The 17,214-nt window shown below is 39.2% G+C and overlaps 4 protein-coding genes and 1 long non-coding RNA gene across 9 annotated transcripts; 2 read left to right on the plus strand and 3 right to left on the minus strand.

The window, feature by feature from the left end:
- Positions 1-4,295: 4,295 nt before the first annotated feature.
- Positions 4,296-5,407, minus strand: LOC106420635 (F-box protein At2g21930-like). The gene has a single exon (XM_048777601.1). It carries the CDS (start codon positions 4,945-4,947, stop codon positions 4,450-4,452), a length of 498 nt encoding a protein of 165 aa, XP_048633558.1. The 5' UTR covers positions 4,948-5,407; the 3' UTR covers positions 4,296-4,449.
- A 374-nt stretch (positions 5,408-5,781) lies between these two features.
- On the minus strand, positions 5,782-7,421 carry LOC106420680 (putative F-box protein At5g44220). The gene has a single exon (XM_013861522.3). The coding sequence runs from the start codon at positions 7,180-7,182 to the stop codon at positions 5,944-5,946; it is 1,239 nt and encodes a 412-aa protein (XP_013716976.2). The 5' UTR covers positions 7,183-7,421; the 3' UTR covers positions 5,782-5,943.
- A 1,293-nt stretch (positions 7,422-8,714) lies between these two features.
- LOC106362155 lies at positions 8,715-10,198 on the plus strand. 4 transcript variants are annotated; one of them, XR_007339020.1, is made up of 6 exons: positions 8,715-8,938; positions 9,005-9,062; positions 9,260-9,379; positions 9,463-9,591; positions 9,660-9,846; positions 9,949-10,198. It is a non-coding gene; the product is annotated as an uncharacterized LOC106362155 (long non-coding RNA). The 4 variants fall into 4 exon arrangements; XR_002653689.2 differs by having other exon boundaries at positions 9,277-9,379; XR_002653688.2 differs by having other exon boundaries at positions 9,463-9,846.
- Positions 10,199-12,753: 2,555 nt separating this feature from the next.
- On the plus strand, positions 12,754-15,419 carry LOC106420775 (shikimate kinase 1, chloroplastic). 2 transcript variants are annotated; one of them, XM_022720717.2, is made up of 12 exons: positions 12,881-12,940; positions 13,225-13,307; positions 13,412-13,665; positions 13,747-13,799; positions 13,863-13,917; positions 14,004-14,076; positions 14,173-14,260; positions 14,354-14,436; positions 14,527-14,656; positions 14,736-14,814; positions 14,905-14,969; positions 15,048-15,419. In XM_022720717.2, exons 3-12 carry the CDS (start codon positions 13,446-13,448, stop codon positions 15,114-15,116), a joined length of 915 nt encoding a protein of 304 aa, XP_022576438.1. In that variant the 5' UTR covers positions 12,881-12,940; positions 13,225-13,307; positions 13,412-13,445; the 3' UTR covers positions 15,117-15,419. The 2 variants fall into 2 exon arrangements, with proteins under 2 accessions (XP_013717073.1, XP_022576438.1); XM_013861619.3 differs by lacking the exon at positions 13,225-13,307 and having other exon boundaries at positions 12,754-12,940.
- Positions 15,289-16,949, minus strand: LOC106420773 (F-box/kelch-repeat protein SKIP6-like). The gene has a single exon (XM_013861618.3). It carries the CDS (start codon positions 16,822-16,824, stop codon positions 15,715-15,717), a length of 1,110 nt encoding a protein of 369 aa, XP_013717072.2. The 5' UTR covers positions 16,825-16,949; the 3' UTR covers positions 15,289-15,714.
- Positions 16,950-17,214: the final 265 nt, after the last annotated feature.

Here is a 17,214-nt window from a genome sequence, read left to right on the forward strand (position 1 = left end):
TATTGTCCACATTAGTACTGCCCGCATTTGAAAGTTTTCTTTATACGAAACATCGTATGTTTCAGCACCTTGAGCCCATAGTTGTTGCAACTCATATATTAGTGGCTGAAGAAACACATCAAGTGATCTCTTAGGATGCTCTGGTCCGGGAACGAGAATCGAGAGAAACAAAAACTCTCGTCGCAAGCACAAGTTTGGGGGTAGGTTGTATGGTGTAAGAATGACTGGCCATAGAGAATACTGTCTTCCACTCTTGCCAAACGGGCTGAAACCATCAGTACATAATCCAAGGTAGACATTTCTTCTCTCATACGCAAAGTCGGGATACTTTGATTGGAAATGCTTCCACGCTTTTGCATCTGAAGGATGTCTGATCTCACCATCTGTTGAGTGCTCCGCATGCCATCTCATTGGTTGCGCTGTGCGTTCAGACAGATACAGCCTCTGCAACCTTTCCGTCAAAGGCAAATACCACATCCTTTTATATGGTACTGGAACTCTTCCACTCGTATCTTTATAACGAGGCTTCCCACAAAATTTGCATGAAACCCGCTGTTCATCCGCCCTCCAATAAATCATGCAGTTGTCTCTGCATACATCTATTACCTGATACGATAAACCAAGACCAGCTACGAGTTTCTGAACCTCGTAGTATGAGCCAGGAGCTACATTATCTTCGGGTAGAATACCTTTTACATAATCAGCAATCGCATCCACACAGTCTTCAGCCAAATTATAATCCGTCTTAATGCCCATCAATCTTGTAGCAAATGATAAAGCTGAATGACCATCTCTGCAACCTTCGTACAATGGTTGCTTTCCAGCATCCAACATATCATAAAATCTCCTAGCTTCGGCATTGGGTAAATCTTCCCCTCTAAAATGATCATTTACCATCTGCTCAGTACCTACACCGTAATCTACATCCGTTCTAATTGGATCTTCTAATCTAACCGCTGGCTGAGGTTCGCTACCATGTTCATAATCAGTTTCTCCATGATGATACCAAATTTTGTAACTTCGTGTAAACCCACTCAAATATAGATGAGTCCAAACATCCCATTGTTTAATAACTTTTTTATTTTTACAATTAGAGCAAGGACATCTTAACATACCTGTTTTTGCTTCCGGTTGTCGGTGAACTAACCCCATGAATTCGGTTATACCTTGTTGGTATTCTTCCGTAAGCAATCTCGTGTTCGGATCCAAATGAGGTCGATCGATCCAAGAACAAAAATAATTTGAAGAAGACATGTTTTTTATGAATCAAATTCGTGTGTAAAGAAAGTGAGAGGGAGGATGAAGATATGGAGTGAATGAAGAGGAAGAGGGGTGCTTGTATTTATAGTTGAAATCCTGCCGACGGTCCGAGGAAATTCCGACGGAATTCCGATGCAAACGGCTAGTTCGTCGGAATTTCCTCGGAATTTTTAAAATCCCCCAACGGCTCTCCAACGGCTCTCTAACGTCTATAATATTTCCTCGGAATTCATCGGTTTTTTCCGAGGAATACTAGTTTCCTCGGTATTCCGACGAGATGAATTTTCCTCGGAATTCCGTCGGAATATTCCGAGGAAATTCCGAGGAAGCCAAATTTTGTGTTTCCTCGGAATTGCCTCGGAAATTCCTCGGTATATTCCGAGGAATTCATTTTCCGTCGGAACTTCCGTCAGAATACCGCTGTTTTCTTGTAGTGTGGAGATGAGCTTGTTGCTGAGCTGGCATTTCATGAGTTGAGTCAAGTTGTAAAACCGTACCTTGTCTATATAAAAGGAAGGAGAGTCTTTCATAGCTTTTCATGCTTATTGTGCATCTCGTTGCTTGGGCTTGTTTCTCTGAGGAGATTCAAGATTTGGTGAGCTTGCAAGTTGCAAGTCTAACAAACTTGAATTCTTCCTTGCAGTTCATTTGTTCTTATCAATATATTGATTGTGTTCTTATCAGAAATTCAGAAAACAAATTTACAGTAGCAAACAAAGAGCAAGAGTAGATAATAATTATAAACAAAGTGTCAGAAACAAAGAATATGATCAATGAACCCTCCCAAGTATATAACCACAACGGAAGAACAAAAGATGGAGTTGGTCACTGAAGTTGAAAACGAGTTAGAGAAAACAGTTCGTGATTCTACTAAAGAAACAATCATTCAAAAATTCTTGCTAATAGGCTCAAGCTTCTTCTTCCTCGGTTGATCACAGAAAACCAGTCTGCGTTTATTAGTGGAAGGCTTTTGATGGAAAACGTCTTGTTAGCTTCAGAGCTCGTCAAGGACTATCGTAAGGAGACAATATCTTCTCGCTGTGTGATGAAAATTGATGTCTCGAAGGCTTTCGACTCTGTTCAGTGGTCATTTGTGATTCAAAGTCTAGAGGCGATTGGAGTCCCTCTATGCTTCATACACTGGGTAAAATTGTGTATCACAACTCCATCATTTTCTGTTCAAGTTAATGGTGAACTAGGAGGGTATTTCCAGAGTTCAAGAGGTCTGAGGCAAGGTTGTTCTCTCTCCCCTTATCTATTTGTGTTGTGCATGAACGTGCTTTCTCATAATATAGATAAGGCGGTGAGGGAGAAGAAGTTTAAATATCATCCCCGGTGTCAAGCTCTATCTCTTACACATCTCTGTTTTGCCGACGATTTGATGATCTTTGTTGAAGGTTCTAAGGAGTCAATTGAGGGAGCTTTATCTGTATTTGAAGAGTTCACAAAGTGGTCGGGGTTGAACATCAGCATCGAGAAGTCTACTCTTTATATGGCTGGAGTTTCTACAGAAGAAAAGAGCAGAATCCTGAGGAATTTTCCCTTTGCTGTTGGTTCCCTTCCAGTAAGGTATTTGGGTCTTCCCCTTATGACCCAGGTGATGAGAAAGCAAGACTACTTACCTCTTCTGGAAAAAATCAGGAATAAGATAGGCACTTGGACCAGTAGGCATTTATCTTATGCGGGTAGGCTGCAGTTAATCAAGGCAGTTCTAGTGAGTATTGCTAACTTCTGGGCATCAGTGTTCAGATTGCCAAGTCAGTGCATTAAAGAGGTTGAACAGCTGTGTGCTTCTTTTCTATGGTCTGGTCCGGTTCTGAAATCAACTGGAGCAAAAGTGGCGTGGAGTGATATATGTAAGCTGCAGAATGAAGGAGGTCTGGGAATAAGAGCTTTAAAGGAAGTTAATATGGTCTATGGGTTAAAAATTATCTGGAGATTGTTGACGGGGGAATCTCTTTGGGGAAGATGGATTAAGACTTATCTTTTGAAGAATAAGAACTTTTGGGCAGTTAGCGGGAAGACACAGCTGGGATCTTGGATGTGGAAAAAAATCTTGAAGTTGAGAGAATCTGCCAAACCTTTCTTTAAAAAGGAGATAGGTAATGGTCGACATGTTTCTTTTTGGTATGATAACTGGTCAGACCGGGGTGTGATGGTTGATCTATTTGGAGATAGAGGAATAATAGATTTGGGAATTAAGAGAGAAGCTACAATTGAAGAAGTCTGTTTGGGTAATAGAAGAAGAAGAAGGCATCGAACTGAGCTTCTTAATGACATTGAAGTGGAGTTGGCTAGCGTGAAAGAGAAACTAAGAGAGGATGTGGAGGATGTAAATCTTTGGCAATGGAGGTCGGGTTTCAAATCAAGATTCTTAACTCAGGAGACGTGGTTGATGATACGTAAAACTTATGTATGCTGTAACTGGGCTAAAGGAGTTTGGTTTGCTATGGCTACACCAAAGTTCGCGTTTATGTCTTGGCTGGCTATGCTGGACAGACTCTCCACCATGGACAGGGTTGCTATATGGAATCAAGGAGTGGATTCTATTTGTGTCCTCTGTAAAATGGCAATGGAGTCCAGAAATCATTTATTCTTTGAATGTTCCTATTCTTCACAAGTTTGGGAATATCTTACTCTTGGAATTCTGAGAAGCTCATACTCCAATGTCTGGTCCATTATTGTGCCTCTTATATGTGATGGTAGCAGAGAGAGGATGAGGTCTTTCTGCATCAGATATGCTTTTCAATCAGCTATCTATGCAATCTGGCGAGAAAGGAACAGAATAAGACATGGGGAAAAGGCTATGCCTATAGCTATATTGAAGAAGACCATTGATAAGGGTATAAGAAACAAGCTGAGTTTGATTAAGAAGGATAGGAGGAAGGGTATGGAAAGAGTTCTCCAATTTTGGTTTGAGACAAGAATATAGTTTCTGATTTAGAAGATCTATTGTAAAGGGTTTTTCTTTTGAAATAGGATCACACATGATGTAAACAGGCTTTTTGATGAATAAAATTTAACATTCATTCAAAAAAAAAGAAACAATCATTTCAATGTTCTGAAGATTGTCATAGAGAAACATAAGATTCTCAACCTGACCAGGGAAGATAGAGATTGTACGTCGATCCGAATCCACATCCCAATACTGAAGATCCTGTTCTGCGATTCCTCCAATGTCAACTCTTCTCATGCTTTTTTCTTGGGATCATAAGACAAAACACAAAATGGTGGTGCACGCAAAGTCTCTGGTGCCAAAACAAACTCGCCAGCATCATCATCAATGACACAAAACACTTGACACATTGTGTTCCGGTCAGCTAAGAGAGGCAAAACGAAATTCTGATTAGACCATCCATGTTTGGCAGCATCTTCTAGAACCCACAATTCGATTCGACCAGGGTAACTTTGAAATCCACCAGAAAGCATGATAGCAACCTTCCCATTGTATCTTATCATCCTTGTAAACTGTGTTGCTCTTCCTTGTGGTAATTTGATAAGATCAAACTTTTTAGACCTAACATCAAAACTCATGACTGCATGATCTTTAGTAAGTTTACGTGAATCTAAGTCAAGATAAGCTCCATAGTATAAAACACCATCTATACATATACGAGACCCAGGAGAGTGAGGAGGAGGACCGTCTAGTGCTAGGGTTGTACACCATGAGCTTAGAAGGAGGTCCATAGCAAATCAAACCGTGAACAGATGGAGTTGTGGCTGTGTACGGTTGAGAATGACATGTCAGATGGTAACTTGCTACACAAGATAATGATGATTCATCTCCATCTTGGCGTTGACTCGATGAGAAGAAGAAATGTTTAATGTGACGCCTGCTCTTAAAGGTGAAGATGAGGCTTTGGGGACGAGTCGACGACTTGATCAAGTACGATTCACGAAATCTCGGTTGCGAATGATGGATCTCCAGGGCTTGGATACGCAGATGAACCTTGCTGGGGTTTCCATGGCGAAGAGAGGAATGTTTTCTCCTTTTTTTTCTATAAGAAGAGGACAGGGAATTAATGAATAAAATATGAATGTTTTTTTTTGCGTGATCATCAAGTCACATTAAAATAAACAAACGTGGGGACTACTAAGACCATCTCCAATGCTACACTATAATTTTTTCTATATTTCACTCTATTATAGAGTTACTCTATTTTAGAGTGAAATATAGAGTATTATTGTTTTTTTCACTCTATATTTGGAGTAAAAAAATAAAATTACTCTATATTTCACTCTAACCATTGGAGCAAATTCAACTATATAATAGAGTTACTCTATTTAGTGTAAATTATAGAGGAAAAAATAGAGTTTCCTTGGAGATGCTCTAATTAGACAAGAACAAAAGAAAGATGGGAACGAGCTTGTAAGAAAAGGCCAAAAAGTCTGTCTTTCTGGTAGTCCTGACATATATCTTGGATAGGCACAAGATCATATATAGTCCTGAACTGTGTTACAAAAGCAACTCAACATTAACCATTATGTGAAGGTGAAATTCTTAGGCTTAACAAGCAAATGGGAAATGTAACCAATATTCCAATATAACATAAACAAACTGTCGTTATGGTGAAAATGTAACCAAATATAACACAAACATGAGACTTCCCAATAAACAAAAGACCGGCTAGGTCACATTTCAACATAGTTTGAAGGTTGCAACAGACCATCATCTTACGATTCTTACAGAAACATGGGACTCTCAACCTGACTGGAGAAGAGATGGAGCAGACTACAAGAATCGGGACGATTAAATCGTCTGTTGCTGTCGTAACGTATAGGCACTTTGATTCCATTTACCGCGACTTTTCTCATACTATTTCTTTTTGGATCATAAAATAGAACATAGTGTCGAATACGCACACTTGACGGTGCCAAAACAAATTCACCCGCATCATTGACGTCAACGAAACGATGAAACCAATAAGCTGCTGTGCTTTGGCCCTGAACTAAACTTGTCCACGAATTAGGCAAAACAAAAACCTTCTTCAACCATTTATGTTTCACTGCATCCTCAAGAACCCACAAAACCACGCTACCATCAGCTGAAATTACCTTGGATATGATAGCCAGCTTCCCCTCGTACGTTACCATTGCTGAACATTTGACATTATCGCCGGACATTTTGACACGTTCAAAACTTTCGGACCTAACATCAAATCTCATGATGAATGCAGTTCCCTTCAAGTTCTTGTCAGCACAAGCTTCATAATATAAAACACCATCGATACATATATGTTTCTTGAGAGGAAAATGAGAGTACTGACCAACGTTAACCGTCTTCCATGAACTCCCGTCTCCTAAGGTCATGATCTGAAAAACAGGATTTGGTCCTGTCCTACACAACACTTTGTAAACACCACCAATACCATCATAACCTAAGAAGTGGTTTCTGACAGGAGTCCCGGGTTGGAATATGGGCAATGTGGTCAATTTTCTGGTGCTGGAGTTGTATACTAGAACCCTCGATGCACAAGCACTTGCATAGCAAATCAAACCATGAAGATAGGAACAATTCTTGGCGTCGACATCAAATGCAGGATGAGTCATAGCTACGGAGGCTTCACATGGATTTAGGGTTTGAAGGGATGCCGTGAAAAGGATACTATCTTTGTAACGCTTGAAGGTGAAGAAGAGACGACCATGTCGGTTGGTAAGGAACACTTTCATGAAATCTCGGCTGCGGATGATGGATGCACAGAGCTTCGAGACACAGATAAGCCTCGCTAGAGTTTTGACCGGTAACCGTTTGAATATCTGCATAACTAGATCGATCGGAAGCAGATCTGAAATCGTCTTCTTCCTACGTTTTCTAACCCCAAGTGACGGCGGCGTTGGTTCCATGATTGCCTGGCTGGCTGCAACTTTGACAGTATCAGAGATTATTCTGCCCTCATTTGCTGTCTCTTTTTTTATTTTCATGTATAAATAATATACAGCCCAAATATCATTGATTTGTTTTAGGTTTGAAGCCTATCGAATTTGATACGGTATAAGAGCCCGATCCACACAAATCCAGCCCAAAAGGCTCATCGATTTTTATCCAAACATTTCAAGATTTCAAACCGTCTTTAAAAAACATTTCCTTATCAGAAAAAACGTGGACATGTCACAAATTAGATTTGGAGGTGATCATCGTGGTTTTCAGAACCGTGCTTACATGATGAAAAAAGGTAAACATTGGCCTAGAGCATCTAATTTTTTTCTTTTTGTAGCTTGGTTCTATTTTTTTTAAGTTTTAAGCATTTATTATGATTTATTCTTTTTATTAGATGTAAAAAAAACTTGGTTTAAGGGCGTCTATTTTTAAAAAGTTTTAAGCATTTCTTATGATTTATCTTATATAAAACAACTTTATAAACATAGCATTGTTAGTAGTTTATGGATAATCAAATAGCTAAAAACAGATATTAGAATGAAAACATGCATGGTTTCTTTAAGAAACCAAACAAAATATGGAAACAATTGTTTTTCCCCTTAAAATGGGTAAATGATTTGTTCTTGGACGTTACACTAAACTACAATAGCTTTTATTATTGTAGATTCATAAAAAAAATTAGTATCGCTTACGGAAGCTGACGGCTCTGGTGATTTTGCACAAGAGAAAAAAAAAGAAATGGGGTTAAAGGACGTGGACATGTTACAAATTAGAGAAAGCAAAGAAAAATATCAAACGGCAAGGTCATCGTCGTTGGACGGACATTAATTTTGCTAGGATGAAAATGAGCTTAAAATGATTACAATGATCAGTTCCTAAAGAGTTGCCAGCTCAGACTGACGATCATATTATCAGTAGGCTAATGTTGAGAATACGAAGTATGATGTTTCAAGAAAGATGTGGTGGAGATAAAACACAAGGTTGAAGCTCTTAGGGCCTAGAATGATCGCTTTCACGGGACCAAGTTAAAGGGCCCAAAAAAAATGTTGTGACGGATCAGACGCGCTCCTGGGCCAGATGCTCTACTAGAGCCAGACCGGATGTTCGTGCTGGAGGCCAGACGTTCAACTAGAGCCAGATGTACGTCACGAGATGTCCAACCTCTCGCTTAGTATGATATTGTCTGCTTTGGGCCTAAGCCTTCACAGATTTGTTTTTGGGTCGTTACTCCCAAAAGGCCTCATACTAAATAGGATTGGACCAGCTATATATATTAGACTTTATTTCTGTTGTGACGGATCAGACGCACTCCTGGGCCAGATGCTCTACTAGAGCCAGACCGGATGCCCGTGCTGGAGGACAGATGCTCAACTAGAGCCAGATGTCCGTCACCAGATGTCCAACCCCTCGCTTAGTATGATATTGTCCGCTTTGGAGCTAAGCCCTCACAGATTTGCCTTTTTATTTATTCTGACAGAAAATTATGGGAAATCTTATAACATAAAGAAGAAGACAACTCTCTTTTTATGCTGCCAGCGCAACAAATAAGGCGAGGAGCTCGCGACACCTGTCCCCTCTGATCAAAACTCATCGTTTCATTTATGTGATGACTTATACTCTGCGTTTCTTCTAGCGTCACGTGCCAGCCGCAAGATATTTAGGGTTTGGTATTCCGCTTCAGTAATTAACGAAGAGTCTTCTTCTTCAATCTCTGATATAGCTATGGAGTTTTGATATCTTCAATCCACATGAAGAATCGTTTTTGAATCTTCGACCTGGCCTTCTGTCTTCTCTTCAGAGGTAACCTTTCTCCTAATTAAATCATCCCCTGTATCATGCTCTTTAACATCACACCTCTTCGAACAGATCTGTTACTGAATGCACCTTATTCATCTGCAAGGCGGTTTCTCTACTTCTATAAAAGGTATGCCTTTCTTTCCTTCCCCTTCTGATCTTTTCCTTCTTCACGACTGTGACGTTTGTTTCTAGGGTTCATCGCTTGAATATCTTAACTTCTGAGATTTTGTACCTATGATAGAGATTTAGTGTGTGTATTAATATGTGCTCTCGCTTGAATATCTTAACTTCTGAGATTTTGTACTTATGGATTCAGATTTTTAGTTGTCTTGATGTGTTAGATAGAGCAGCATTACGTGGCTCAAGGTTTGAGTATTGTTGGCTACTTTCATACGAACAAGAGGTTTGGCAAAGTGGAGCTCTCTGGTGTCGCTAATAATATCGGTGATCACATCTCTCTCTATTTCCCTCATGCGCCAATCCCCTAGGCAAAGCTCTTACATTCTGCTTTCACATCATATATATAGATTAGTGCAAGCATTTTTTGGGTTCTGGTGGTGTTATTTAGACATCATAATTTCTACCATAGCCTCTTAAAAGGGCAAGGAAACCTCGCTAATGACGCTGAGAAGTTAATATCTTCATCACAGCAAGAGGTCTCTATCTTATCCCACTCACAAGTAAAATTATCTAACACCGATTGATCTAACTCTTTCTTTGAAAGTATTGGGTAAGAAGCTGCTGTAAAGAACAACTATGGAGGGCTCATGCCAAAGAACCTCCTCTGATTTCCAAGGTCGGTTCATTTATCTACATCTAAAGAGTTTTTTTTTGTGTTTCTGTGGTGTGTTGTTTTATATAAGGATTATGAGCAACCATACTTTGATTCAGCTGACTGGGCTCTTTGAAAGGTAGCAAATGTTCAAACTTTGATCCAACGAGTGTTGTTTTCATTCAGATGATCAAATATAACTCTCAATAATGTTTCTATTCTCATGGTGTTATGATAACAGTAAGCAAAACAGATGGAGGAGGTGGCAAAATTGATCAACGGGAAGGAGATTGACTTTGAGGAGTTAAAACCCAAGCCAGTGTTTTAAAGGAAACGTTTCGTGACAACATTTAACAGCCTTTTTGTTTGAATCCTATGTTCTAAACGTAATCTGCGACGTTGATTCTTTCTAGCCAAGAGCTATTCTCTCTCATTATTTGTCGCTGCAGGCTATCTTTGTCATCAAATATAGTTTTATCTGGCCTCTGCAATGATAAAAATTATTGATAGGCAGATTCTAAACCAGTGTCTCACACTGGTTTCAAAGAGGACTCTACGGAGCTGTCCTTCAAGTATGGCTAGCTACAATCTCTGTTTCCAGTGTCTCAAACTGATTTTAAAAGAATGTTGTGTTCTGTTTTACAATCTCTGTTTCCAGTAGCTTAGTCTCTAAAAAATGACTATTTCTTAATAAATTTTACATATTATTCACAAAAAATAGAGATATAGTTTATCTGTTATAACTAAATTTGATACTTTTTTAGATGTATACTTCCTTCTATAATTCTATGCATCATTGTTAATTATATTAGACAAGGATTGTTTTTTTTTTGTCAAGGAGATGGGATTGTTTTTTTTATTTTTAATTCTCTGTCGTTTAACTTTATTTGCTTGGTCTTTACCAAGACTATAGTTTCATTGTAACAAAAGTAATCCACGTTTAACTCTTGAATGGATCCTCAAAAATTAAAAGAAGTGTATCTAAACAGTATACATATCTCTTTTTCTAAAATCTCTAAGCACTATATCTAATTATTACAAGTATACATATTTCTCTTTGTAAAATGTAAGACCATTAGATCTAATTATAAGAAATCATTTCAAAATCAACAAATAATACAAAATGTTACAAAATACTCTGATATAAAATGCTAATATATTCTTATCCACGTATTGGAATTTTATTTTCTTTTAAAATAATTTTAGGAACAATGATGCAGGAGTGAAAAAAATTAATGCATCTTTATATGTTAGACAAATACTTAATTTTTCAAGACCATAAAATTAATTCAAGACCATAAGATTAATTTAAATTTCACTGAAACATATATTATCATCGAAATCCGGCGCGTAGCGCCGGGCTCCCCTAGTTTAGAATATGATGATCTTGTTTCTGGTGTCCCGATTAGTTGCTTTCAAGACCCTCCTGCTGATTTTCCTCAGGACCTCATGGAATTGACGAATTTAGATTGAATGCCGCTCTTATTCCTCCGCCACTGCCACTGGTTTTGCTAGTCTTCCTCAGCATCAGCCTTGATTTTTCTTTTCTTAATGTTTTGCTTGTCTTTCCATCTATTTTTTTGGTATACTGCCTATGGGTGTCAAAACAACTCACTCGCATCAGTGATAGTGATATGCCGGAGTTTTGCATGACATATGCTTAGGTTTGTGAAATCTCGCTACAAGTTATTTTGAAAGATCCTGTGAAGAAACTTCAACCTCATGACGTCTCCTTCAATACTTAGAGATGTTCCTATCAAACACCAAGAACACAATGCAGAGAAGTAGAGCAGAGGAATCAACTTCAAGCCCGAAAACAGAGCGAGAACTGAACAAAGAAATGGCAAGAGCACACACACTATTACTAAGTTTCTCAGGTTCACACCTATCAACGAAGGTTCTATGTATGGCTGGGATCTCTCTCTCTCTCGGAATCCACTAGATTAGACGTTATAAGAGAGTGAATGCCCAAAGCCCTATAACCTTTTACAATGCTTCTCTCGTTTTATATCTCTAACTCAACCCGAAGAACAAAATACAAGTTTATGCTTTGTAACGTGTTCTCCATACACTCTTATCGTATATATATAGTAACCACCATGACCTAGACTCCCTTTGGGTGCTACTACAAATGCTCTTCCACGTACGACTTCATTAATGAATTTGTCCTTATCTTCTTGTTCAATAGCCGACAAAATGCAGGTTGCTTTTATCTTTATGAGTTGAATCAAACGGCTACTCTGGTCCTGCACGAGTGGCTCATGATCTTATCCTCTATACATAGTTCATTCCTCTCCATGTCTAAGTGTTATTATTCTTTCTTGATCTTCTTTACTAAAGCTCAACAGTTCCATGTCATATAATTTTCTTTTTGAGAATATGATGTACATTGTGTTTTTTAGTTTTAGCTACTGACTGCCAACTGGATTAATTTTTGCATGTAGTCCTAAGAAATAATTAAAAAAGAAGAAGTCAAATTCATGGAATAAATTTTGTAAACCTAATTTCTGATATTCAATATACACATAGATATAAAAGTCAATACTCATTGACAAAGCAAGTGTTTATTAAGTTTTTGGTAGTTCAGAGTGACTCAGACAAAGGCAAAAGCATGTGAGAAACAGAGCGTGTCGCAATCTAACATCGAAGACGGAAACATCGACCACCAACTTTTCAATAGTGCAATAGACCTGTTGTTGGAATAGATAGCTACCAACCTCTTTCCTAATTCTTGTTTTTTTTTTCGTGAATAAAAAAATATAAATTCATGAGTAACTAGTTATCTAGTTAGTAGGTTGCATGTACATCTGAATATATCACGTTTGTGCGAAGTTAACATTAAGCGATCTGATTTTAGATATGAAAAAATTACATGCTCCGGACTAAAATCTTGTGATCGATGTTCAAAGAAACGTTATGGGGGTAATTAGGCCATTTATATGAGATCATCGATTGGTTGGATGTCTAGGCCAATTTTTGAACATCTAAACCATTTTTTTAAGAAATCATTATTTAAACAATAATTAAGGAAAAACATGTTTGTGGTCAAAACAACTAATGAGACGCTTAGAGGCCAGCACCATTTCTGGTTTCACCAACCCCCTCATCTTTGTTCTGTATTAATTACTCGTCCACCCAAATGGATTAGTCACTTATTTAATTAATCAAAAAAAAAAAACTTAAATCTGAGAGAGAGAGAGAGGTCCGTCTCTGCCAGCGGGAGAGAATTTCAGGTGAAACCCTTTTGTTTCCTTTGATTTTTCTGTATAATTTGTCTTTCATCCTAGACTATGAAGGCCTGAACGGTTGTAATTTTCTGTTCTGTAATGGAGTTTCTTAGGGCTAATTAAAATTATGATCTTTTATATGTTTTTGTTTCGGAACTCATTCTTATTTCCCTTCTGTTACTCAATTTCATTTGAATAATCATTTCTTTTTCATAGAAAGCTCGAATTTTCTGGTTACACTCTGACTTGGTAATCATTCTTTTTTTGTTTATCCATTGATTTCACCACAGCTTTATCGATTTCTTTTTTGCTTTAAGAAAAGAAAGAATCTTCCTTTGATGGAAGCTGAGATTCATTGGTGATATTGATGCCCGTAGAGCAATACTTGTCCTTAATTATAGCTAAAGTCTCCTCCTTTACAATGATGTTTGGTAGCTGCAAAGGAAGCTGAACCCAGTTAATATTGCTTTTTTGCAGGGATTTTGAGTACTTTGTTATAAGTGTTTTGCATATGGAAGCAGCTATTGCTCAGAGGGTTCAGTACCCTTCATGGGTTGATTGCAGAAAGTTTGAGGGGAAGCCGCTTGGTTCATTGCGGTATTCTCAGCGAGTTAAGGAAGATAAAAGGTTCAGAGGTCTTGTTGCTTTGGCTCATTTGCAACCTGACAGAAGATATGATCAACGGAGATCGGTTTCTTCAGAGGTTTCATGTTCTGACAACAACTCTTCAGGTTCTTGTGAAAACATCTCGATAGCTTTTGAGTGTCTCAAATAAAGGAAAATCTTATTCCATCTTTAACTTATCTTTGTAGCATTGTTGGAGGCGGGAAGTGTTCATCCATTTGATGAAGATCTAATCCTCAAGGCAAGTAACCCTTGTATAACATCATCTTCTCTGTTAGATTTGTGTTAATTTCCTCTATAACAGAGAAAAGCAGAAGAGGTTAGGCCGTATTTGAATGGACGGTCTATGTACCTTGTTGGTCAGTTTCTTTGCCTGTTCCGTTTGTTTGCATATGATTTGTTCTTAATACTTTCTTGTAACTTGATGATTCAATGATGAACACAGGAATGATGGGTTCTGGGAAAACAACCGTGGGGAAGTTAATGTCTAAAGTGCTCGGTTATTCCTTCTTCGACTGGTATGTATATTGCTTCTTTCGAGTTGTGTTAATAAGCCTTTATATGTTGATGTTATGAATTTGTAACATTCTTTAAGTTTTGTGGATGCGTGTCAGTGACACTCTGATTGAGGAGGCGATGAATGGAACTTCTGTGGCAGAGATATTCGAGCATCATGGAGAGAGTTTCTTTAGAGGAAAGGAGGTTTAGTTCTATGACTAATTCTTTTAGTCTGTGGTTTATGTTTCAAAGCTCTTCTAAAGCTTAAAAATCTCACTTTTCTTTCTTTCTTTCTAGACTGATGCACTAAAGAAGCTCTCTTCAATGTATCAACTTGTTGTTTCCACTGGTGGAGGTGCAGTTATAAGACCCATTAACTGGTGAGTTTATCTTCATCCCATCTGAAGTCGCAAACATATGAAACTCAGGTCTCCTTCTGAGTTCATTTGGTAATCTGATGATATTATCAGGAAATATATGAACAAAGGAGTCAGCATTTGGCTAGATGTGCCTCTTGAAGCCTTAGCACATAGAATCGCTGCTGTTGGAACTGATTCGCGGCCACTTTTACACGATGAATCAGGAGATGCATACACTGTGGTACTCACCTGACTGTGTTGTACAAATCATAAGCCTTGGATACTTACAAATCATTCATCATTTTTTCTCTTCTCTCCAGGCTTTCAAGCGTCTTTCAACGATTTGGGATGAGCGCGGTGAAGCATACACAAACGCAAATGCTAGAGTCTCCTTAGAAAGTATGTCCTGTTTAGTGATGAGAGACTTTGTTCTCTGGAGACTTCTGCTAGTAACTTGACTTTTCTTTCTTTGTGTCCTTCAATTGTCAGGTATTGCAGTTAAGCTTGGCTATAAAGACGTCTCTGATCTCACACCAACTGAAATCGCCATTGAGGTAAGTCAGGTCCTTTCTCCGTGTCTTCATTATTAATCTGTTCAATCAAACTTAACAAAACAAATCACTCATCATCAGGCCTTTGAGCAAGTTCAGAGCTTTCTAGAAAAGGAAGAAACAGTGGAGATCCCTGACGGTGACCTCTAGTATCCCAGCCTCCAGTTCTGTCTTTTAATTTATCTGTTCAATCAAGTCAACGATGCAATCACTCATAGCCAGGCAATTGAGCAAGTTGGGAGCTGTCTAGACAACGAGGACCTGTTTAGTTACTGGTTTGTGGGTTAGTGGGGTTTACAGGAGTCTGATTTTGAATGTGGAAAACCACAAAAAATAATGCTTTATTCAATGAAAATGCTGCAATACATGTATATAAAACTCTACAAAGCTCTCTTTGTTTTCAGCAATGAGCAAGACAAGTGAACCAGCCAATCTTACTGGTTTTATTAGAAATCTGAAAGTAGCTTTCGCATGAATTACAAACTCATACGAAATGAGACAAGAACATACAAAAGAAAGCTGATTAAAACCCAAAGTACAAAGCAGCAATCTATAAACCTTCATTACACTTGCCAGCTGCTTCAAACTTGGCTCAGGTTCTCCGACCAAGCTATACTCTTTGTCAAGCCACCGTTTCCAACAAAGCACTCTAAATCACTATGTTCATCAAAATGATAGTACTCAAAGCCAACAGAAACAGACCTATATGGTGATGCTTCAGAGAGAGTAAACATGTATGTATCATCAATCAAACTGTAGCCGCTAAGCAATTCACAATGGCGGATTTATCAGGAACCGTAAACACAGTATCAGACCACAGTATCTTCCCCCAAATCTCCCCTTCTCCACGCCTCTCAACCTCAATCTCCGCACACCAAATCTCCATTCTCCTAGCACCTCCACTCCCAGCTTTCCCTTCCCACAGAACCGCAAGCTTCCCACCCCTATTCGCCATAGTAGCACCGCAAAGAAACTTGGGAAGCGACTCCACACCCCTCACCTCTCTCCAAACCCTCTCTTTAGGATCATACCCTCTAATCTTCCCCAAGTAATCATAACAAAACAGAACATCCTCAATCACACAAGCCCTCCCTCTCCACCCCAAATCAAGCCTCTTCTCAGGCACACCCCACTCCCCTTTATTAGGTTCGTAAACGACGCCGTTTCGATCGGCCATCGCGTAGACTCTCCCTTCCATAACAGCGCTCGCGTGCATCCACTTCTCACGCACCTCCACCCCTGGGCTAGCAACCGCCTCCCAAGTTTGGGCCTTTACGTCAAACCTCTCGGCCCAGTTAATCGAACGGGCCCAATTATCAACCACACACCCTCCGATCACGTAGATCTTCCCCTCGATCACACCAGCCGCTGCGAACTCGCGACCTACTCTCATGTTATTGACTCGTCGCCAGGTGTGGAACTTGCAATCGAGAACCCACACGCTAGAAGAAGGCACGTCTTTAACAGATCCGCCGATGACGTAGATCTCCGAGCCGACGACGGCGTAAGCGGTTCCGACGAGGGAGGGTGAGGGACAGGAAGGGATGGGAACGAGGAGATGAGAGTTCGTTGCGGCTCGGCGGAGGAGGGTGAACCAGCGGGCGCCGGTTTCGGGAGGGACGCGGATCGCGACGTAGAGGATGTTTTCGGTGGCGTTGGCGAGGGATCTGATGGAGTATAGGAGGGGAGATTTGGGGAGGGATCGGAATGACTTGGAGACGAGAGAGAGGTTTGGATGGTCGCATCTGGAGACGCGTGCGAGGCAGTTCAGAGCGACGTCGTCTGGTAACGACGGAATCAATTGCGTAGGCGTTTTCGGTTCAGGTGGATCGTCGCTGGAACTCGTTGTCGCCGCCATGGGATCTTAGTCGATCACTGACTCGAGATTTTTAAAGAGAGAGAGAGAGAGCTTATTTTCTGGTATCTGTTCGGTTCGGTTGGGTTATTTTCTGTAGGAAAGTTTATAATCAATTTAAGAACCGTAAAATATTTGGTTCGGTTCAGTTGAATAATTTTTGGTTCGGTTTGAGTTAGATAATAAAAGAGAAAATTAAGTTTTAATTGGTAAAATAAGCAATTTTGCCATTTTGGGTTCGTTTTAGTTCTAGTTCAGATTTTTTTTAAAATAACTAGGGGGTTTTCCGGGCTACGCCCGGATTTTTCCTATAATATTAGTTTAATTTTATATTTATATTTTAAAATAAAACAAATATGATATACACTGAAACTTGTTATAGAATTATAAACA

Source organism: Brassica napus, chromosome A4 (assembly GCF_020379485.1).
Source record: "Brassica napus cultivar Da-Ae chromosome A4, Da-Ae, whole genome shotgun sequence".
Classification (NCBI taxonomy): Eukaryota; Viridiplantae; Streptophyta; class Magnoliopsida; order Brassicales; family Brassicaceae; genus Brassica; species Brassica napus.

Bases quoted from the DNA above. Each gene is read 5' to 3' on its own strand.
- LOC106420635 (XM_048777601.1), bottom strand. From the start codon at position 4,947: ATGGACCTCCTTCTAAGCTCATGGTGTACAACCCTAGCACTAGACGGT.
- LOC106420680 (XM_013861522.3), bottom strand. From the start codon at position 7,182: ATGAAAATAAAAAAAGAGACAGCAAATGAGGGCAGAATAATCTCTGAT.
- LOC106420775 (XM_013861619.3), top strand. From the start codon at position 13,446: ATGGAAGCAGCTATTGCTCAGAGGGTTCAGTACCCTTCATGGGTTGAT. The intron at 13,800-13,862 runs GCAAGTAACCCT...CCTCTATAACAG, and splicing joins ATGAAGATCTAATCCTCAAG to AGAAAAGCAGAAGAGGTTAG. The intron at 13,918-14,003 runs GTCAGTTTCTTT...TGATGAACACAG, and splicing joins ACGGTCTATGTACCTTGTTG to GAATGATGGGTTCTGGGAAA.
- LOC106420773 (XM_013861618.3), bottom strand. From the start codon at position 16,824: ATGGCGGCGACAACGAGTTCCAGCGACGATCCACCTGAACCGAAAACG.